At 31.0% G+C, this 23,939-nt stretch overlaps 2 protein-coding genes across 4 annotated transcripts in view; both read right to left on the bottom strand.

The window, feature by feature from the left end:
• The window catches only part of ftz-f1 (ftz transcription factor 1), a 39,668-nt gene that overhangs the window by 5,008 nt on the left and 10,721 nt on the right, over positions 1-23,939 (bottom strand). For 2 of the 3 annotated variants that reach the window (XR_011544776.1, XM_070645399.1), the window contains exons 2-7: positions 10,373-10,702; positions 1,710-1,954; positions 1,354-1,640; positions 1,079-1,277; positions 731-989; positions 5-108 (exon numbers count right to left, since the gene is read on the bottom strand). Coding sequence is in view for 2 of the 3 variants with exons in the window: in XM_070645399.1 (XP_070501500.1) it covers positions 5-108; positions 731-989; positions 1,079-1,277; positions 1,354-1,640; positions 1,710-1,954; positions 10,373-10,702 (1,424 nt within the window). In the remaining variant the exon portion in view is untranslated. The remainder of the gene's footprint in view (positions 1-4; positions 109-730; positions 990-1,078; positions 1,278-1,353; positions 1,641-1,709; positions 1,955-10,372; positions 10,703-23,939) is intronic. The other variant, XM_070645400.1, reaches the window with a different exon arrangement.
• LOC139094377 (putative uncharacterized protein DDB_G0275317) lies at positions 10,716-11,786 on the bottom strand (the record flags this gene model as incomplete). Its single annotated transcript, XM_070645417.1, has 1 exon — positions 10,716-11,786. A coding segment is annotated over exon 1 (438 nt), but the record flags the coding sequence as incomplete, so codon positions are not given.

Below are 23,939 nucleotides of genomic sequence, written 5' to 3'. Positions count from 1 at the left end.
TTACCGTTACTGATGGATAGCATGTAAGGGTGTAGTCTAATAATGCTGCTTGTACACTTTCATAGCCCTCGATAACTGTTTTTCGGTTAGTTATACCTCGCACCTCTGCTGTTAAAGAGAATAATTCAATTTATTAGTGTTTTCTTATCATCCTCAGATGTATCTTCAAATTTCAGTCATTTATGCTGGTTATCTACTCTTTAGGAATGCATTTAAATGCTATATAGACCAACTATAGATCGATTTTTAACTAAATATTTCAATTTGTTTACAACAAATGAAAATTTACTGAAATCCGCTGAATAACTGCTGAATTATTGAAAAATTCAAAAAAGTTCCGTTGCAAAACTTCATCTAAGCAATCTTATCTAATTTTAAACCTTTCAATCACAGTAAAACAAAGCTTTAAAGAGTTCTTTTTATCCAGTATGCAGATTTCTCTTGAATAAACATCTCATTGAATGTTGAAACGTTGCAAATTTATCAAAATATGAATTTGTTTGTATGGGCGGCAAACAGATTGCTCGTGTATGAATGTTTATGAGTATTGATCAACACAAAACCCCCATGGTGGTCGGATAGTTACCAGCAGAGTTTCAACAAGCATCAATTAATAAGTTTAGCTTGTCTAAAGGGGTAAATTATGCCCTTAAAGTTATGTTTTATGTTTGCTTTAATGACTGAATTTGACTTTAACGGTAACGTCAAAAAAAAGAATGTCAATGCTTACCTGGATTAAGTAATAATAAGAATTTCATACAAATATAGTCGCCAACATCGAATTTTAATTCTTGTAATTTATTTTGCAATTCATTAAAGTGATCAACCAAAGACGGCACACCAAGAAGTCCTAAACTTAGTAAATCAAACTTCTGTCCATTGTGTAATGTCGTTTCATCAGGCAGATTATTATGTAATCTTTGATGTAAATGATCAAGTACTAACATATCAGACCACGAATTCTGCAAAAGCTTCATCTGGTCATCAACCTAAAAGTAATTAATGCATGTGAGCAAAAGAGAAAATTTGCATTGAGTACAAAATTGAATTTTGCGTAACTGACTTTTAAGCTACTCACCTTCAAATCTTTGAAGAAGATTGTATTTCGGGCCCAATCGACTTGTGAAAATAGATTTTGGTCTAAGACTTTACACATGAGCTCAAACAAGTCAACCTCGCACTGGTTATATGTTTGACTTTGAAGTAATGAAAATAGCGATGACTGCCACTCTCGATCATCGACCGACTGCACAAATTCACGTATCATAGGTGAGACTCTGTTAAATGTCAAGTTTTATTTAAAAAGATCATTAATTTCATATCTATGGCTATAATTAATTTCGGGTAAGTCACCTTAGAGTTTCAGATGTATTTCTAGATTCTGCCGTACTTGATGGATTAATACCATCGAAACTGAAAGCTTTTGGACTAAGTGAATGTGGTGATGCAGTTGTTGAATTAGCCATCCATATCTTTGAATCAGCCATTGTATTTTGTATATTTGCATTTGTAGTTGTTGTAGTGTAGGTTGATGTTCCATTATTGGGTAACGTTGTTGAAGGAGCGTGATTTTGACTAATGTTAATGTGTCCTATTAGAGGGCTTGGAGATGAATCGGGTGAGGATGTAAGTGATGATACCTAATTTACATAAATGATGTAGGAGAATATTAATAAAACAAATGGCTTAAGTAGTCTTTGGAGCTTTACCTGTGGTATTTGAATTTCTTGTTTAATGTGCATATTAGTGTACGGTGGATAATTTGATGGTGATAATTGTGATTGAGCGCCTTCGCTTAATGGTCCTGTATTTGAAGAAGTACCACTTATTGAGCCACGTAAGGCTTGTAATGCTAATTGACGCTGTCTCAATATTTGTAGTTTTCGTGCCCGATCACGCTTGTACATTGGTCCAAACTTATTTCTACCACCACGCATTCTATCGGCTCTTACAGCTGTAAAGAAAAAAAAGTGAAAACTTAATACACGATTCATCGAAACTAGTACAACAAGATGATTTAATAGCACTTTTACTTTCATTGAAATATCTATAACATAAGCGAGTCTACTAAGTAGGCCAAGTTTAAGTCAAGGCTTTCACCACTATTTCCATTTATAATACTATTCTTGTTTTCTATTGCATAATTCGACATTTCTCTTGCTTCTCTCATTTCTCTTTTCATTCAATAAATATTAAAAGCTACACGCCATAATGTGTATATAGCTCAAAGCTTTCTGTGTTGGTGTTAAAAAAACAACGATTCATAGACAAATAGAGAAGAAAAAAAAATAAACTTTTATTTCCATTCTTTCCGTTTAGGTATTATTATTATTATTTCTACTTCTTCTTTGCTTCTTTTTTTTTCGGTGGTATGTTGTAATATGTGAATATATGAATTCCATTAAGCATAAAAAAATTTCTTCATTCACTTGCTTGCTTGCTTGCTTTTTTTTTCTTCTCTGTATTCGTTGTGTGACGCCTTCTCTATCTAATGATCATGACCTAAATTTTTCTAATAGAAAAATATCCTTGAAATACTTTGATTTCTATCATGCAAAAAAATAATACAGTCGAGGAGATTGTGATGAGAAATAGCAACAACAACAACGACGACAACTTGATTAATGTTAGTAAAATATCAATATTGGTGTGGATTTAATGAAATATTAATTTGCAAATTTTGAGGGACGTTTAGAAATGCATTGCGAAAAATATATAGCGAGTTTGAAATTTCAAAAGTCCTCGAATTAATGATGAGATGCCATAAAAGTTGTTGTTATTGTGAAAATTTTTCAAGATCATAGTTTTTACGTCATAGTAAACTGGATTTTTAATTAGATGCGTTTTCCGACCGGTGAGTAACTAATGTTGACTTACTGACCTAATTCTTCTGTATATTTCGTGACATACTTTTTTGTTCTCTTATCAATAGAAATTAGAGCTGATTAATTTGTTGTCGCAATTATCATCAATTATATTTACTAATTTTTTGGGAAGTGACGAAAATGAAGAATTTTGGATTTTTGTGTAGCTTTTTTGGGTCAAGACTTGCAAAGGATTAGCATATCCTTTTAACATGGTCTGTACTAGAAGTTTGAATGATTATCAATCTCTAAACTGGATTTTTCTGGTTTTTTTGGATCTTGGCATTTTGTGTGATCGAAGACTGCTGATAGATGCGGGAAGTAGTGACAGACTCGATTGAGTCAGTTACAGATGTCACTTAAGCTTTATCCCAGATATCATATAAAGCCTGACTTCAGCACAGTGTCAAATGGACTTGATGCCGGTTCGAACTTGATATTTGATTTATTACATATATGCCCATAAATACATTATAGAATTCTCTCCAAGATCCCAACAAAATCCATATTAAATGATCATTTCATGAATTTTCAATGCATACTTAGAAAGAACATTCTCAGCTATTAGAAGAAAAAATACTAGGTCATTGATAATCTGCATTATCTAAATAGTAAAGAATTAAATTGTAAATATTTTTGCGATTCACAACAAAGTGTAGAAATTCAAGGTAAATTTATTACGTTACTCAAGGTAAGTTTTGTTTGTTGCTGATCAATCATCAAACTAAACGTAGTTTAGTGCCAATATTTGCTTGTCTAAGATATTCTTAATCTGTTTAATAATTGAATTTGGGGTATTTGGCCGATTCTTGGTCAAGGATTGATATTAGACAATTTATAGATTGAAATAAATTAAATTTAGAGTATTAAGCTTAGCTTTTAACATTTATTACATGATCCAGTAGACAAAAATCCTCAAAATTTCTTGCATAATTCGATATTTTTGTGTAATTTTTAAAACAACGATTGTGTCATTAAGTTTTAAAATTTATAGCAAGTCATTAAAAATATCTGTCTGTCCGACAGCCGATATTTATATTTTATCCTTTGTGTAAGCAATAAAAGAAGCATATCGTAAACTAATTAAAATTCATACTCTCATTTTTATATTATTATTTCAAAAGTCTGAATGAAAATCAATTCCATATATATAATAAGTAGATGCGATAATTTCCGACCATAATTATCATTTTATAATCTCACTGCCTTCTGTAAATCTCGAATGATTTTATATTTTAGCAAAAGCATGTTAAAGAAAGTGCAAGTAGTTTTTGCATGTAATGTATTGTATTGAACGCGACGCGTCAATTATTATATTTTATTTTACTTTTTCTCTTTCTCTCTTTCTTTTCACGTTTGGTTAAATAGCATGTCGGCTTTCTGAAGCGCGTTACATAATCATTGCAGACGAGTAAAAGTATGAGAGAAAAAGTAGAGGGGAAAGCCAGACAGAAGACTTTTTTTCATTTGTGTGTTAAAGAAATGAAGGCATAAAGGCAAAAGATTGTCACGTGATAAAGTTTTTTAAGCTTTAAGTGAACTAAAATTTTTGAATACAATATAAGGATATATGCTGGATTATGTTGGCGATTGTCTTTATGGTCCGCGAAATCGTTGGGAAAATTTTCAGTTACTCTTTTTTGTGATTTTCCTTAATTGGATGTTTTACTTCATGTTTTTTCTGCACAAGAAGCTGTCTGTTAAGAGTATCGAACAATCATCAGAGATTGGATATGACGTTGGTGATATGAAACTTGTTACTCGACTGGGTCAGTAAATCTTTATTTTTCATGAGAGTTGAACTGAGTCTTGGAACATTTACTGAACTCATGATACTTAACGTACTTTGGACTAATTCAGCTTATCTTCACTAAACTAGCTTAGCTTTGCAAATTCAGCTGAATTCTTCGAGTTCAACAGATCTTACTCAACTTCGCTGAATTTAGTTAATTTTGCTAAATTCAATAAATTTTGCTCATTTTAGGCAATTGGTTAGAATTTGCCAATTCAGCTGAACTTTGCCAATTCAGCTAAACTTTAATAGTTCAGTCAATTTAGCTGAACTTGGTCAATTCAGCTGAATTCAGTCAATTCAACTGAATTCAGTCAATTTAGCCAAAATCATCTGAATTCAAACAAAAGTGTTGAATTTGGACAAATGAGCTGAATTGGGACAAACGAGCTGAATTCAGCTGATTCAGCAAATTCGTCAATTTCAAACATTTATCAAATTAAAAATAAATCTTTGAGAAATAGGAAAAAATTTCATTTAATTTGCTATAACATTAGCGAAATCCTGTGGATTTAACAACTCAATCTAGCAAAATCCATTAAGACAAATAGCAATAAAGTATTTGCAAATCCACAACAATATCACTTAAGCATTTTAATACTCATTTTTCTTTGACTCTTTTTCAATGAAAATTTACGTTTGTTTTATTATTATTAAATAGAAAATAAAATATAGTTTTTTTCATAGTATGAGCGCAAGCAAGCAAGCGAACAAGCACGCTACAACTACATACAGCCACTAATTAATGAATTACTTGAAAACGATCCTTGACACAAAAACATAATAATATACGTGAGTTATAAATTTAATGTAAATATAAGTACGAAAATTATTTTTTAACAACTTTTTTTTTGTTGTTTTTTATTCTAATCGTTTTTGATAAAAATTTTAAATTTTTTTTGTTTGTTAATTTTAAAATTATTTTTTTTTTGTGTCTGCATTTACCTCAAAAAAAAAAAAATGAAAATCATTTTGAAAGAGTATACATGCACACATGTAGCTTGAAAAAAGAGCTTAAAAACCTTGTGTATGTCATAAATTGCAAAATGAAATTGAAAACTAGGTCAACAGATTTACGAAGCTTTAATTTTTTTCTTCAATTCAAATTCGTAGTTTTTTTTTTCTTCTCTCACATTTGAAGCAGTTCCATTAGTGATTTCGAGGATTTTTTTATTATTATTTTAATGTAAACGCTCATGTCGGGGATGTTGCCAAATGGTGTCTATTTTCGAAAATTGGTCAATTTTTGAGGTTATGTATATATCTAGAGCAACCTGTGTGTCGTGGCACACTAGTGTAGAAGTTTCATGTTTTGTCCTACAACACACAGGTTGCCCACCACTGATCTACAGCAAACCACGTCATTTGTACGTCATTTACGAACGAATCCATATGAAAATAAATTTAAAGCAGGCATTAAAGAACAGCATGAAGAATGAAAAGTGTGAAGGAACATGTGAGGAATAAGTAGTTGGGCGTGTAATGAAATTTTCTTTTTTTCAGGACAACACAGCCAAAAAACAAAGTCTCAATAATTTTTTCAATAAGGGCATCATGGCATCGATACATGCTTGATATTTTTTTGAAAATTATTTCGCAATTATAAATTTTTGAGTATGATATAATATTTTTTTATACTTATAAAATTTATGTATATATATATGTACAAAATATATATATTTATATACATATACACAGCAAAAAAAGCGAGCACGTACAGTTACGACGAAATGAAAATAATGTTTGTAAAGTAGGTCAATCAAATGAGACAACCATACTTGCAGCGATGGCTTCAACTCAACGGAAGGAAGAAGAGAGAACGATGCTGTCGCTTTTCCCTTTCTGTAGGTCTTTTTTTTTCTGTGTGCTGTTCGCTTCTCTCTGTTGCAAGCAATTTTTTTCATGCTTTTAAATTTGGAAATTACTTTTTTAAGTTTACCAATATATAAAAATTGAAAGTAAAATTACTTTAACTGAATGTCTACATACATGACTGTATGTATGAATGCAATATTTGTTTCTTTTTGGCTTGGAAGTTTATATGAGATTAATTTATTTTTTTGAGGCTTTCGGCGCGTCGATTACGGCATCTTATTATATTTGAGTTTGAACTTGTAATAGCTTAACATTACATTAATGCGCGACTGATGCAGTTGCATATGAAAATGATAATCCTAGACAGAATTCTTCACGCTTAAGAAATCAATCATGATTGGATTAATTTCTTGTTGTATGATGACTGTTGAGTAACAAATGGATGTATTGATGAGTGAAGTACACTTGATTCAGGTGGTGAGAGTGTGGGATTGAAATGTCTGCGTTGTGTAATGAACTCGATCCTTTATGACTTTTGATTTTGGAACTGAATTTAATTTGGGGACGTTCATAAATGACGTCCATCATACTTTCAAGCAACTATTGCATGAGCTTAGCAATGGATTCCAGCAGATCAAGACAGTCTAAATCCATGCAAGAGCTAGACGTCATTGATGAACAAACCCCAACAGCAATCAATCACTGAAATTAAGTTTTTGACAAAGCCAACTGCAAGCCAGTAATTAAATTTACAGGCAACCAAGCCCTCTGACTTGGCCAGTCATAAGTAAATTGGTCATTTAACAAGGATAATATGCACATTGCCTCATAAACTCTCGACATGTATTTAATGCATATTTGCCAGTACGAACGAGATACATAAATAATAGAAAATTTTTTTTATTACTTTACATCCACAGAAGTGAAAAAAATGCAGTAATTTTTTTAACTTTACTTGTAATTTACCAATCTTTGGTAATGCTATTAACTTTACTTTAGTTTTATGAGTCTTTAATAGCCACAGAGTTGTCATGGGAATGGAGCTATGATTGCCATTTCACAGGGATGAATTACACCAAGAAATATTTTAATTTATGTAATTTTTAAAGGAATTTTAAAATGAATTCTTATGGAATTGAATTTATGCCTTACTACTGTATACTTGGCAATGCTATTGTGTCACAAGTCTTAAATTTCAAGTTTCTTAATTGTGGATTAATTTTTTGGTAATATACTTTTAATAATTTATTGGAAATGCCTGTGGAATGTTCAGAATTGGAAGTGAAACTCATGGCACAGCCAGGTGCCGAAATTGTCATAAGAGTTACGTGTTACTTAACATTTTGGCCTTTTTGACTCTTTGTGATCTTTTGAGTAAGAGAAAGGACAATACCCACTTAACATCTACTCATATCCTTGCATAATTGCTAGTAAGACTCAATTTAAGTATTCAAAAGCTATAAACTTTGTTGAAATTCAGAGAATAGGAAATAACTGACATTCCTATTGCTGAACGTCATAATTGAAGCTTAACTTGTTTTAACTTACAGACTACTTAGTCGTTATGCTTAATTGATATTGAGCTTTCTAGTTTCAGGAACTAGATTGGGATGTTGAAATTTTGGGATTTTCCAATCATGTTAGGCAGGCAAATATGAATCACATTTGATTCCACGTGCGATACCATTTGAGTTTGCATCATATGCTGAATAGTCTCCTTATGGATGTAATCCAAATGCTCCAATTTAAAATTGAACTGGATCTCAAAAATCACAATGTACATCAACGCCATGCCTTACTTTTTGATACCCCTCAGTTAGTTTGGCTAGTTGGAGATGATAACTATTGAATTACATAATGTAAATCTAATATCCATCCGTAACTTATTCAAAATAATTTCATATCTCGAAAAAAGGATCCTAATAAAAGATTTATGCATATCCACATCCACAAAACTTTTAGCTCTATAAAAAACAACAAGTTTAACAATAACAATGTTCTTCATGTTCCTTTGCATAGTCGTAATGCGCAATTAATAAATTTTTCATAGTAATTAACGCAAAATCATTTATGATAACATGTACACGTGCCATACTATTGAGTAGCTGTTCCATTGCATTGGTTTTGAGTATTTTAAGCCCAAGCTTAGTCACCTACTGAATCTCAAAAATTTTCTTAATATGCATCACATGTGGGTTCCCTTAAACATATTCGGACTCTTTTTACTGTTTGGATTATCGCTTCTAGGAAGATCAGTTGGATATATAAAAATTTTCTAGACAGACTTTTTATGACCCAGTGACATAAAAATGAAGCTTATGCTATCAAAACAAAATGTCGCAAAATTAAAGTCAATATTATTATCCAACTGAGTCACTTCTGTTCTTAAAGGATGCACTAGATTGAAATATAGAGCACCCAGAAGGAAGGACGAATACCGCAATTAAATTTAAATATATGCTAATTAAAGTCTTGAATATGAAAATTGATGCTGTGATCCTTGTTCCATATTTTAACACAATTTTACAAAGTAATCCTCATGCAATTAAATGTAGTTTTCCTCGAAAATATCTTCTGTAACTATAATCTACTTATCTATGTCAATTTTATAGCAAACGCTCAGAGACATATTGGAGAAAATGTTACATAATAAAGCATAGAGACATGATTGAAGATGACTCTTCAAAAAGAGAATCTTTGATGTAGTCAGGAATGGGAAGCTTTTCATTATGCTAATTAATTTCTACAGAATAGATTTATCTAGAAAATTTTGAGCAATAGAAAAATGGCGGGAAAAATAAGTTCTTCTAGAATTTTAAGTCAAAGTAAACATTGAAAAAATCTAAAAATTTGCAATTAACAGCTCATATAATAAGTGTGTATGTAAATTAGATTGAAATTGCTTCGAGGATTGAAAAGTTTGTAGCAGCTGTGCATCCTTTTTTACAACCTTGAGTTCTCGCGGCATGAATATTTTCTAAATTTGGATCAAACGATTAGTCATCATCAGGTCTGAGTTTTATGTCGTAATGTCAAATTGTGTAAGATTTTTTGGAAGTCTTATAGGCACAGAGAGACGTGTGAATTAAAGCACCTTGAATTCATATAAGAAAAGATTTTCCAGTCTTATAAGACAGCAAATGATTATAAAATTAGGAAGAACAAGAAGCAGAAGAGAAAACAAACAGCAAGGAATTGTGTGCAATAATTTCTTATGTTTGTTTAGTTGTTGTCGAAAATTATTTACTCATAAGAAAGAATTTTATTGGCCATCATAAACATAACAACAACTGTAAATAAATTTTGTATTCAAACGATTTCAGGTCACATAATGGAAGAAGAAAGTGAATAAGGACATAGATCGGCAAAAGTAAGGTAAGATTTTTTCTTAAACAATAATTAACTTTTATGAAGGATCCTACAATAAAATTTTTTATATTGCGCTATTTTCGAAAGTTAAAAATATTTTCAGCACATACCAAGAATTTCTCTCTCTTTTTTTCCACTTCGTATGTGCTGCTATTGACTATTTTATGATTTCATTGTTTTCCAAAGAATTTTTTTTTCCTTTTCGTTCTACAAAATTTATTTACTAGGATGTGCATACATTTATGCCATTTATGATGATTTATTGTTGTTGACGAACATACACAAACTGATATTTAGGATATCTTCTCATATGTGTACTTTAATCATGTTCAGAACCTTTCCTACATGACTTTTCTGATAACACAAATATTATCGATTTTCCACACAATTTCTCTTTAAAAATTGAATGAATTTCTCTGGAAATTACCTTGATCACATATTTCAATGCTTACTATTGCATAATTCAAATTTTTAACGAATTTTCAACTCAACTTGATTCAAATTTTAACCGTTGAAAAGATACAACACTCACCTTCGAGTTTCATTCCAACTTCCAAGCACTTTTGAAACCGGCAATAAGGACATCGTTTCCTCTGTGTTTTATCAATATGACAACTACGTTCGGCAACACATGTATAAACTTTCTTATTCTGTACAGTGCGTTTGAAAAATCCTTTGCACGACTCACATGTGAGCAGACCATAATGATAGCCTGACACTTTATCACCGCACACAGGACACATTTCTTCAATTAGATCGCGTAGATCTGTCTGATCACATGAGGCAATTCCATTGCCGACTGTTGGTAATAGTGATATATAATTTTGTTGATTATTAGCCGAATTATTATCACCGTGATAACCTGTTGAAAACATATATTGAGAATCGAAACTGTACATGTAATAATTGTTGGAAGTTTGATTATTTGACGATTGTTGCTGATGCTGATTTGAATTATTTGTTGTTGGGGGTGGCAATGATGTTGAATTATTATTATTATTATTATTATTATTGTTGTTGCCGTTATTATTATTATTATTATTTAACGTCGTATTATTATTATTATTATTACTACTATTATTATTATTATTTAAATGTTGTGCCAAATTTGTGGCACCACTCGGATTGTACGAATTGTAATGTGGCGGAGGCACTTGCATGCTTGAACTATTGTTACTTGTAGAGCTGTTATTTGATGAACTATTATTATTTAAATGTCCTATCGATGATTGGCCCGTTCCCTCATTGAGAATTGCAAAAGGTGATACACTTAACATTAATGAAGCCGAATGTTGCTCCATGTCTAATAACATTTCCTTTACTTTTTTATTTTAACTTTTCTCTGTGTATAATATATAATAATTCTGTGATGTCGATAATATAATTTAATTAAATTTTTTTTTGTTTTTTTTTTTTATGTCAGTTATATTCACTTCTGGTCATGAATGAAACTTGTGAATAGGACGGAACTAAAACTTATTTCCTTTTGTGCAATTTCATATTATCCTTTGCTATTCAATTTATTCTTATTTGCACTTATTATTGTGTCAATTATGGTCTCTTATTCATCCACTCTCAATATAAACTTTAAAATTCATTTTTGTGTATGTTTTTTTTTAATTATTTTAACTTTAAATTTGCAATTTTTTTTCTTCTCTTCTGTTCAGAGAGTCAACAATATTTTAGCTTGTTATCAAACACTCTGTATGCCTTAATATTTGATATCATACAGCACTTCCCGAGTCTACTTTATTCCTTCTTTTTTTTACTCTGTATCACAATTAATTTTTAAGGATTTTTTGTTTCTTCTTCAAGAAAATATTGAGCACCAAATAATTTTTGCGTAATAACTTGAACTATGAAAAGTCCTTAGCACATCCCGGCATATTCAAAATCTATATTTTTTTTCTATTTTTTTCCGTATGAAAAATATCGATATATGAAAGTACACACTCGTCTTTAATTTATTATTTTATATTTTTGGGTATAAAAAACGCAAAAACTTTTTTAATATTTTTTGTTCCTTTCGATGTACAACAATATTTTGTATTAATACGAATTTATGAAATTATAAAAACAATATAATATTATATATATTTTTTTGTGAGAATGACCGAAACATGCGACATTCACTGGCAAAATTTGAAAACTGAATAAAAGTCGAAAAATATTTTTTTTCGAAAAATCCAATTCACTCGTGTGGAGTGTATACTACACACAATTTTATTTTTTTTTTATTTTATGTATGTAGCCTGAAATGAAAATAACAACTAGCAGCAGCAACAACAAAAAAATGAATAATAATGGAAAATAATAAAGCTGAGAGAATGAAGAAAACTATTTAACTTTTAAAAACTTAAGTTCTGTAATCGGGTATAGTAAAATAAAATATATATTTCGTATAGTACAATATTGTGAGAGAAATTGAGAGTATTCGATACTAATACTAATAAATGTTGTATGTATGTACATCGTAGAAATACGAGAGAGACTCAATATGAGAGAGAAATCTACAATGACTTACTGAAAAATCATTACTAACCTATATTTCCATTTTCTTTAGTATATCTTTCCACGCTCAATTTTTTTTATTTGGTTAGGTCGTCGTCGCAATCGTAGATCGCAACAAAAAAAAATGCATGAGAGAAGTAAAAAAAAAACTGTTCGATGATGTAAAACTTGGTAAATTTCGTAAAAATATCTCTGTATATATCTCTGACTATAGATTGATTTAATACATAAAGAACATTGAACAAACAATTTAAAAACAATTTTATTTGATATAAGACGAGAGAGAAAATGTCTTTTTTTTCCCTGATTGCAGACGAGAATAAGAACGGAAAATTTCTCTATAAATTGAGTCAGAATTATTGGAAAGGGATGAGAGTCAAATCTCGCATTTTTAGCGGTTCCTTATGACATTACTTAATAATATTATATCTCAAGTCTCATAAAATAAAATAATCACAATTTCATGAAAATCATCGTCACTAAATACAATAATCTGCCAAAAGATAGACACGACTTTAATATTTCCATTGTAGTAGGTCAGTGAAATCCTCTATATTATTACCAACACTTGTCATATTGTACGTTGATCGAATTTCTTAATACCAACTTTTTTTTTTGGAGTTAATTTTTCGGTTTAATTGCTGAGGGTCATTTGTAAGTGACAACCAAAGTGCTATGCTTAGACTCTCGACAGCAGAGCTTGAAGTTTTCGGGAGTTTTGTATGGAAGAGTCGACTCGAGTCAATTCGACTCCATACAAATTCTAAGTCTTGACCAGAGGTTAACAAAATGGGAAACGAGACCGAATGGAATCTTTAAGACACCAAAATGCATAAGAAGAGTTCTTTCTTCCAGTTCTCACCTAACTTAGCTCCTCCATTGGTATTTGATATCAAATATCAAATTAAGTATTGTTAAGTTAGGGCATGATTCTGATATTTAAGGGAGATTTTGGATCACAATTGATCTGTAAGTCTGTAAAGTTATGAAACAAGATGAACCATGATTGGAATTGCTAGGGTATATATGTAGATCCCTCTTCTCAGAATGGAGTATCACTTTTCAGTTTGAATTAAGGACATGATTAAATAAATCCTGGGATAGGATTAGGTTGCTTCAGGATAATTAAAAAAGCCTTTCTATTTTTCTGTCATTCCGCTTTTTGAGACCCCTACCCCAATAATATAACTCCTCATATAATTATAAAAGCACGGGAAACCATCAAATTAAAATCTTCCCAACATGCTTGACGGAATTATGCGTTAGTTATAAATATAATTATCAGCATTTGTCTGTCATTCTCTACGCTTTATCCCTTTTTTAATAATAGCTAAATCTCATTATTATTAGATTTTGATTTAATTAAGTAATTTTGGTAGAGTTGAAGTTTCTTAATAATCCATAGTCTATAAATATCTGCCTCCCATGCTTGACGGGATTATACACCAGCTATTTCATAACAATGAGCAACACATCATCTCTAGCTCAAAAAGTTAAATCATTAAATCATTCAAAAAAAAAAAAAAAAACATTTTCATCTCGTCAGACATTAATCACGTTCATACCCTACCATAATGCACTCATGAGTGTACCATTTCATTAATGGAAAGTCCAAAAAATAAAATACGCAGACATATCAAAAAGAAATCCAAAATCTAATTTCTATACGCCTTTAATTTTGCAAATACTTAAAAATTTCCTAAATCAAAAAAGTGAACAAGTTTATAAGCCATGCTCATGTAAATGAACAATACAGGTTCGTACTTAAATTGTAAATTTCTTAATATTTCGTCTATTTAAGCCGGATCTCTAACAATATTGTAGTAATGACGTGAAAATTGTGCGTAGTATGAGACTTTCGTAACATAATAACAAGTAACAAGAGTAATAATCATTAAGCTCAATCAAATGTAAAATAAAAGTGAGTCGCATGACTCTCGAGACTGTAGAACCTCTAGATGAGAACATGAATGCAGTAATGTCTTGCATATCAGTCGTCAATTAACTCAAGCAAGATCTTTACAAGAAACAAAAGAAAAAGAAGTCCAAAAAAATATATGAATTTGAATGACACATTCTTGTGTATTCATCACTTTCGATTTCATTTTATTCATTATGTTACTGACATTTATTCCACCATATACTCATATACGAGTATAGGCGAATAATACACAAAAAATGTTTGTATGTGATGTTTTTTAAATGAACAACTTGAAAGTGAAAATAATTTTTTTTATTTCTTCTTTTTTTTAATATTTTAATATTGACGAGAGTAAGCAAAAGAAATAATAAGAAACACACCAAAAAGGCGAATGATGCAAAAAGGCAAAAAAGAAGAAAGAAAAAAAAAATTAAAAAAACGCAGTTACAACATACTAAATTTATGTCTTTTCGGGCATGTACTTATATTTGTCTTAAAAACGTTTTCGATGAAAACTTCCAGTTAGCTTGTGCAAGAAAAAAAAATATTTTTGGATATGCTACACAAACATAAAAAAAGCTATTCTCTCACTTTATGTACATCTACTTGGCTATAAGATTACGATATATTATGACAATATTGTCAATGTATTGGTAAGAAAAAAAAAATAAGTGAAAGTGTGGCGACCTACTTAATTTTCATTTTAATTCAAGAGACTTATGCTTCACACACAGCTATAGCTAAAGCAAATTTTCGTAATATTATTTTATTTGCGAGAGAGCGAGAATCAAGCGTGTGTGCTGCTCAATTTTTTTATTTTATTGTGAGTCTGTATATGGGGGATATACAGGCCATGTGTTTAAATAATAAAATTAAAATCGGCAAGGTACCGAAATCTTTTTTGAATAGCTGGATATTCTTTTATAGAATACAACCCGTACACTTTCTCAGCCACATTACAATATGTATTCCCATGAGTCGTGAAAACGAAAGTGAAAAGTTGAGATATTTACAGAACCTACCCAAAAAAAATATATTTGTAGTAATAAAATAACAACAATAATATGAATATATTACGAAAGCTCAATTTTTATTTTAAAGACCCCACTCATACACCCAAAAAAAAAAAATTATAAAATTTTGATTTTTATGTCTTATGTCGTTTTTAAGTCAAAGCTTGAATATGAATTTTCCTTTTGGAGTCATACGCTGCTGCTGCATTCTTATACAACTTATCATAAGAAGAAAAAGAAGAGAATTGAAATGTTCAGCATGAGAATACACGAGCTTCTCTTCTAAAGGTTATGAAAAAAAAATATCAAAAATGCAAAGAACACTAGAGCGTTCTACTGACCTAGTTTTTCCTTTATTTTGTTTTAATTATATTTTTTATATATATTTTTGTTTTAAATATTGTAGCACTAGTAAACAACTATGAGCTAAGGATGAGAGGAGGTTGATTTCGATAAGAAATATATGTATATATATTATGGGCAATTTATTGTATAACATGTCGAAAAAAAAGTGAAAATTTCCATTCGAAGCTCCAAGGATCAACTTTTTTTTTACGTCTCTTTTGCTCCCTCTCTCTTATTTTCTTCACAAAAAAAAAGTCCAATTCAATTAAAGATACGTATATATACGTTCTTTCATAATACAGACCTAGATCGCCCCAATTTCTTTTCATATTATTATTTTTTTTCGATGTTGGATCAACGATCAAATAAGATAAAAATTTATTGCACATAATAAAAAATTGCGCATTTTCCGCAGGTTTGGTTAACACGATAGATTTGTATCTTAAAGTCTACCGCAGAGCTGCTTGAACTAATTTTCGGAATAAACATGTTGTTAGGCAAAGGAATAATCTGTTCGCTAATTCACGCGTGATTTATTGAGAGTTGGTTGCAGACAGTGACGTAAGGAAGAGGTTTTAGTGTCTGTATGTGGCTATGTCTATAAGGCACCGGGACAGTCTTCTCAGATAGTATCCTTCTAACAATCAAATGGTGAAAATCATGGTACAGAAATGCCAATGCGGTTGCTAAGCGGAATTGTCGGAAGGGGGCAAGGGGAGGAGGGAAGTCGTCCCCAAACTCTCCCTAGCAACCACCATAATTACTATGCATAGCCTATTATGCAGGCCATACATATTATATTGCCTGAAACAGCCTGAATTTGAATGTATCGCTGACCCACAATATACAGTCCCTGTTCAACCATCCAATCCACATCTGCCTTCAAATTATAAATTATTGACTACACATCTTCCTATGCTTGACCACAACACCACTGAATCGCAAAAAAAAAAACACAAAAAACTTTCGATTTCATTCGTTCCACACCGCGTAATTTGATCACCCCTGACCTACCTGAAGCAACGCAAAAAATAGATATAAATGTCTATATCTCGTGGGTCTAAATCTTTTTCGGTGTCTCATAAAAAATACACAATAACAAATTTCGAATGGAACTAAATTAGAAGAGGCTATGGGTATCAACGAAATACTCAAAAAAAATGGTTGATTACAATCGTGATACAAAACAATATTGAGCGTCTTTACACCTACATGATTGACCCAATTACTTTCGATGATCTAGATTCCATACATTTATATTTTTCAAGCGCTAGTTTGTCTACGTTTTGATTACTTTAGGCACAGTTTTTGTGTTTTTGATAAAAAAAAAGTCATGAAAAATTGAATGTTTGGATGAAAGTTGTGGAAAAGTTTTGATATTCGTTTAGATTAAGTAAATGTGCTATTATAATTTGGGTTATGGATAAATTTCGACTGTATTTCTATCCATGTCATGAAGTGCTCTGTTGTTTACTTGACCACCTGTCGTTGTCACTATGTTTTTTATTTGTAGAACAGGCATAATTTACTACATTTTCTCAGTTTTTGTAAATTGTTTGTTTAAGTCTATTGCTGGTTACAATTTACAGGACTAAAGGCTGAATAATGGCATTTTATGGTCCACATCTCTAACTTTATCTAATCATAATATTTTATGGATTATTATCAAACTGATACAAAGTTGTAGAGACAATTCAGGAAGCCTTCAGACACAGCTCCAAGTGACACGAATGAAGAAGGATCCGCCACGGAATTGTAAAAGCTACGCAAAGCCTCTTTTATATACCTGACTTAATTTGGCAATCATGTGGACCACCGCCTTATGCATTTCATTTGATGTTGATAAAAGAGGTTAAGCAGAGCCTTTAGACTTCCGCGGCGGGGCCTTCTCGGAAGCCAAGCCTCTCCAGCATCAAATACTTATTATCGATTCTTCAAATTATGACAAGCTTAATATAAATATAAAGCAGATCCATCCACATGTCCATGAAACAATTCATAAGCACACAAGTAATTGAGGAAGGAAATTCTCAAATAAAGGCATCAAAAGTAGGTCATAAAACTATTCTAAAACGTGATATTTTAGGATGGCACATTCCAATATTTCAGTATAAATTTAGCGAATGAAATTGATTGTAAATTGTAGGCAAAACAGCTTATCACGCTTTATTATTTTTACGATGCACAATCGCCGATAAACATGAGTAGAATTAAAGTGAATTAAAGGACGTAAGTGTTATCAAATTTTCATGGTGGTCTGGTTTGTTTAAATGTCTATTGACTAACTAATGTTACTGTGTAGATTGCAAATGCTAATTCAGATTGTAGATCTACATGCTAATGCAATGTATTACAACTCTAAATAGGGCGTCAATGCATTGATTTAATTTTTGGGTCTGAATTAATTTGAGATTAGCAAAATCTGTGCTGAATATTGTTATCGCACGACTAGACTAGCCATCCAAAAAGTCTCATGTCCTTCCCGAAAGGCAAATAACGTAGAAAAGGTGAATTCAGGATAGCGAGATTCAAATGTGGGACGAATTCAACTCCGTGTTCCTTTCAGGCTTCACATCAATCATCATTTCCATTTCCACCCATCCTTTCTACTAAATTATCCAAAACAGACCTCCAAAAAATAAAGCTTTCTTTAAATGTTTATTAAGACACAGACATAATTTTCGGAGATACACCTTGAACTACTAACTTACTCCAAAAGCGAAATCTATTTTAATAAGTTCCCATAAAGTTGATGAATTATTTAAGACTAGATGAATTATTTTCTTATTATAGTCATAATTTCAAACATAAAGCATGGATGAATTTTTAATCAGAATTCATAAAATCGATACAGTTTGGGTACTTAAGATACACAAGCTATAACATAGTACGAAAATGCAAGAGACACACGTTTAGTAGAAATCGATGGAAATGTTGTAGCTTGTTCCTTAGCTTTCTAGAAGTTGAAAATGTTATGGAATTTAAAATTTTCTGAGAATTTATTGTTGTTCATGCTTCATGTATGGCTCTGCTTGAGGTATGTAGTTGATTAGTATTGTTAGTTGAGAGATGCTGAACATGATCTTATGACACCAAGAATGCATCATGCTCATTGTTCATCATATATATCCTTGCTATAGAAACCATAAAGCACGGTCGATATAGTTGTTACTTTATGACACTCAAACGATTCAATTACATCTACTTACTGCATTGTTTGCAATCAAATAATGCGACAAAATACACTTGATACAATTTTCAAGTCTCTCTATTGACTTAAGCCTTTTACATTTAACCACATATTTAAGGAGATAAAGTTGTCAGGCTTCAATGAATGCTTTACTAATCCACAATAAATCCTTGCATTCAATTGACAATGTTGTATGCATTCATAGAGTCAATCAAGGAGATCAATAATTTCAAGAAATCAGGTACATATTGCATCTTACAATGTAGGTGAATCATGAGATATATGTGTCATCTATTGATTTTCCCACTATCAAAACATGTTAATAGATCCATGAAATCATGATTCCGTCTTCTCAAAATAAAATAAGTCGATGTGATTAATATTCAATAAATGAAATTTAATACATATTATTATTATCTAACAAGGATTCAAATAGCAAGTTAGTTTATTGATTGAGTCGATTATAAAAGCAAATAAATGTAAATTAAAAATAAAGTATTGAATATTAAAGAGAAACCAGCTCAAGTGCTTAGTTTTTTAGGTCAATGTTATTCGTTTCAATGCAATGCAATTAGAAATATATATAGCTTGAATTTATATGATGTGCACCTTTGCGAATATGTACATGCATACACACTACTAAGCACGTTTCTATTGAATATCAATACGCAAATTAAAGCTCGATTATGATAAAAAAATAAAGTATGACTTAACATGATAATCATTAGATGACGACATAATAATTTTAGAATTAGACTTAATAGGGCTTAAAAAATCATTAACTGCATGGTTGGATAATATTGAAATTGAAAGTAATGTGAAAAAATTTTGTTTATAAAAATTATTATGAAAAAAAAATCATTTTTTATTCTCTATCTTCATGCAATGTTAGCAGCATGTTAAAACTGTGTTTGTGTATACTCTCATTTTCACTGCTTAGCTATTGCGCAACGCAAAACATTTTTTTTTCTCTATTTCGGCCAAGTTCACTAGGCTATGCCAGAAAGTGGGTCGCACACATAGTTAAAGGCACAGAAAAAAGAAACTATAGATCTAACTTAGATGTATATTATACAAAACCGATTTTTTTTTTAGCTTACGATAATGACGAATACAAATGATGCTTGTTTTCTTTTTAAATTATTCAATATGCTTACTAGCCTTTTTCTTTCTTCTACATGCATGAATCATATCATCTATCTTAGAAATACATGCATACATACAGCATGTAGAAAGAATTCTTTTTATTTTATTTGAAATGTCTAATGTGTCTAAATAGTTCCCCATGTAACCAAAATATTCCATATATTTTCCTTCGACATTAAAGGAAAATAATATGTACTATCCATTAATATATCAAAATTTTTTTGTTGTCCTTGTATGTTCTAAAAGTATTCCATTGATGGACTACCGCAACTTGCGAAAGTTCGAATCTCAGTTTTTCACCATAGAAAAATTTTTTTGGCAAGAAAAATAAATTTTGTTCTAAATTTTGAATTCTGTATACTTCACAAGAGCAAACAGAAATCACTTTTATAAGTCCGACCCAAATTTATATGGAACTTATAAAAAATTATGAATGTGTTCGAAACTTAACAGTATGCAGCTTAATTAAATAAAGCTTCTTTTGTCATTTTTTCATGGTGTTAGTGTACTATAATTAAGTGCACACTAATACTTTAACAATAAAAATACATAAATATTCATGGAAAAAATACAAAGAAAACATGTGAATATTTATATGCATTTTATTGTCCATCAATGTAATACTTTTGTATTACATTGGTTTTCCCTTTATGTACTACATTGATGTCATATTGCATCTTCCCTATTATCTTCCTTTTCCTAACGACAAGGAACGTACATGGAATGTACAAAAGTATTATCCATGGAAGATTCTTATGTAATACACAATTCTTCCTTTTGGTTACATGGGTCACATTATGATGTGAACACAAAAAAAAAGACATAACTACAATTTTTAAGCTTCATGGCGATGGATGTGAAGACAAAAAAAAGAGAGAGAGAAGGAGAGAGAAACTTAAAAGTTTTTTTTTTACTTCTTCTTAGTTTGATACTATACTTAATGGAATGAATGAAGAAAAAAAAATGTATCTTAAAGCACACAGGTGATGTTGCGCAATGCTGCGTAAAATTTTGAATGTAACTGTGTCAAGGAAATTTGGTGCTGCTTTTGAATATGAAACAACATTTTTTTTTTTCTTTATCTGAATGTTAATTTTTTTGTGTACAACTCTTTCCAAAAAAAGCAACATAAGTTAGGTTGAATCGAAAGCGTTGGTGCGATATTTTATTCGGATTGAGCGCTTTTTTAGACAGTTTGAAATTGATTTATGGCTAAATCCACAATAAACTAGATTTTAGATTGATAATGGCTATAGATTGATCATTTATAGGTCAGCTTTAGTTCTATGTAGAACTCGAATTTGACTCAAATTTTACATGAAATCTAGTCGATTTTTACATATAAAATCCATGTCGGATTCGGGTTTTTGTTCTATGGAGATTAGAGCCCTGATCGACCAAACTATGTGGGCTACTCTATGTCATAATGTGTCCTATATCTAAGCGATCCAAAGTCTATAACCAGCAATAGATGGATATGTCCCTAACAGGCAGATATAATGCTTTCATGGTACAGAAATACATTTTTGACACCTAAAAGCGGCCTCTTTGCCTATTAGAGGTAATAGCACATAAAAAATTTATCATCTCAGATCCCGAGCACATGATCGCTCCGTAGGTATCGAAATAATATATTGCCGGAGTTCGAGGGGATCTCGTACAAAAAAGAACATCAAGTAAGGACATAGCCAGAAAGGTTTGGGTTTGACTTGGGTCTAGTGGTAAGCAATCAGTTTGCCTTAACACACTAGTCTACCGCTAAAACGCTTCGGTCAAGTTTTGCCAGCAAGGGATACCAAGAAAAATAAAGAATTGGCCACCACTGGATTAGGTAGTCTTCAGCTCAAAACTCTTTTATTAAGTAACATTTCAATATGTGTCGATCGGTCGAGTGCCAAAAGAGAGTCATTCAATTTCATTATATTCAGGCGTACGTCAAGTCATCATGTCGACAATCCAGTCAAAATGAAATGTTTATAGCCCAACATTATTCCAATTGGAATTCATGATTTTAAAAATCGAAACTCAATGCATATTTAGGTGTAGATAGAGACATGAAAAAAAAGTCATCAGAAGTCATATAAATTTATGGCTGCCGAAAACAATTTTATGAGCCGATTCTACTCCTTTTACCTGCACCAAAAGTATGCAAAAGCAATGAGGAGGCAAGAAATTTCTTTTGTGTTCATAAAACTAATTCAATATTTAAACAAGTCATAAAAATGCTTAATTTAACTTTTGTTTCCATAAAAAAAAGAGTATGCATACGCACATCTTACATCCAATAATAATCATATTTGTGAATTCCAAATAAAAATGTCAAAAATGGAATAACAAAATTTGGGCCAGAAAATTTTCATATTTTCAGGTCTAAAATAAAATTACATAAGCAATTTACTGCACAGCTTATTTATATTTATTCATTTTTAGTTCTATTACTAATGCCTTGTGGACATTTGAATGTGCTTTAATCAATCCCAATAAGGACGTATGAACAAATGACGATGATTTCATTCGAGCTACAAATTGAAACAAATTTCGTAATTTAAATCACAATCAACTTTTAAAAAATCTCTTTAGACACAAATGTTATGCTAATCCCGTCCAAATAAGTCTTTATTTTAGGTTTAAAAATCACACAAGAAATTTCATTTCAATTGTTTTCCTAACAAGTTATGGATTTTTAACATATTTAATGGTGGTATCATTTATCTCTGCTACTTTAAAAAATTGTGAAAACTATTGTGCCTACATACAACAATGCTTATTGCAATAGATGCCATCATTTACCTTATTTTAATAGTTTTATCAAAAAATATGTTTTGTGGTTTTGGGGCTGGGACAGTTCATCTATTACGTGACCCCAAAAATCGACCCAAACCTCTCCGGGCAACAACTCAATGCTGCCACTCCCTTCTCTCAAATTCAACAACTCAGACTGAACAAAATCTCGATCCCTACCCATAAGACCTGAGAGCGTTACCTAACAAGTAAATGACCCCATTTAAATCAAATTTATATTTTTTTGCCTATAAAGTTGTGGCTTTATGAATTTTTAAATCCTATTAACAATTCTGACCATCCTTAACTTATTTTGTGATGATCCACAATATTCATATTGTCATGTCCTTTATGTCATAATAAACAAAATCACTTCCCACACATGATAAAAAGACATAATAAACAAAATCACTTCCCACACATGATAAAAAGACAATATTAATGGATTCTTATTACAAGTTATGTCATACGGTTGTGTAAAAATTGATAATAAAATTACATTCAGTTACGATGTAAACTGTATTAATACAGTTGATTTACACAATCTGACTGAGATATATAAATAATTTTTTTTGGATGTGATAATTATCATAATGAGTTGAACATTAGTTACAATATTTCGTTGAATGCATTACGAAAGTTTGTTGTTTAATGCAGTGCCATCAGAATTTTAATAGTGTCTATTGCTTATATATTTTTTTGGTGATACTGATTTCTCTTGAAGTGACATAGTTTAGACATATGTCTATCAATGCTCTTCTAGTGGTGGCTTGTCCACGAGTTTCACTAATTAACAATGCTGAGTATGCTTAACCAAATGAACTTCCAATGACTCATGAGGATACTCAACAGGAATTTTGTGAGCATACTCATGATCCATGTCTGCTCAAGCTTCAAGATCCAAGATCGTGCATCATAGATTAGCTACACTGTATCAATCTTAGTGACTATTAAGTCATGCTACCCATCAAGCTACCATGTGAATTACACTCAATTACCCAAAAAAGTGTGTGCCAATCTGGTTGACAACTTCAAATTCGCAATTGTATCTCAAATCTAAGTGCCGCTTTCCAATTACAAGATTCAATCTCAGAGCAGCACATACAAAAGAGCCCAAAAAATGAAATGTTAAGCAAGATAAATCAAAACTCTTCAATCATTTCCAAAGATGACGTTGATAAGATCAAAACGT

The sequence above is a fragment of the Chironomus tepperi genome, unplaced genomic scaffold, assembly GCF_022539635.2.
Source record: "Chironomus tepperi strain 1889 unplaced genomic scaffold, CSIRO-AGI_Ctep_v1 contig_354, whole genome shotgun sequence".
NCBI lineage: Eukaryota > Metazoa > Arthropoda > Insecta > Diptera > Chironomidae > Chironomus > Chironomus tepperi.
Note: the sequence above shows the minus strand (reverse complement) of the source record. Positions and strands in the feature narration are given on the sequence as shown.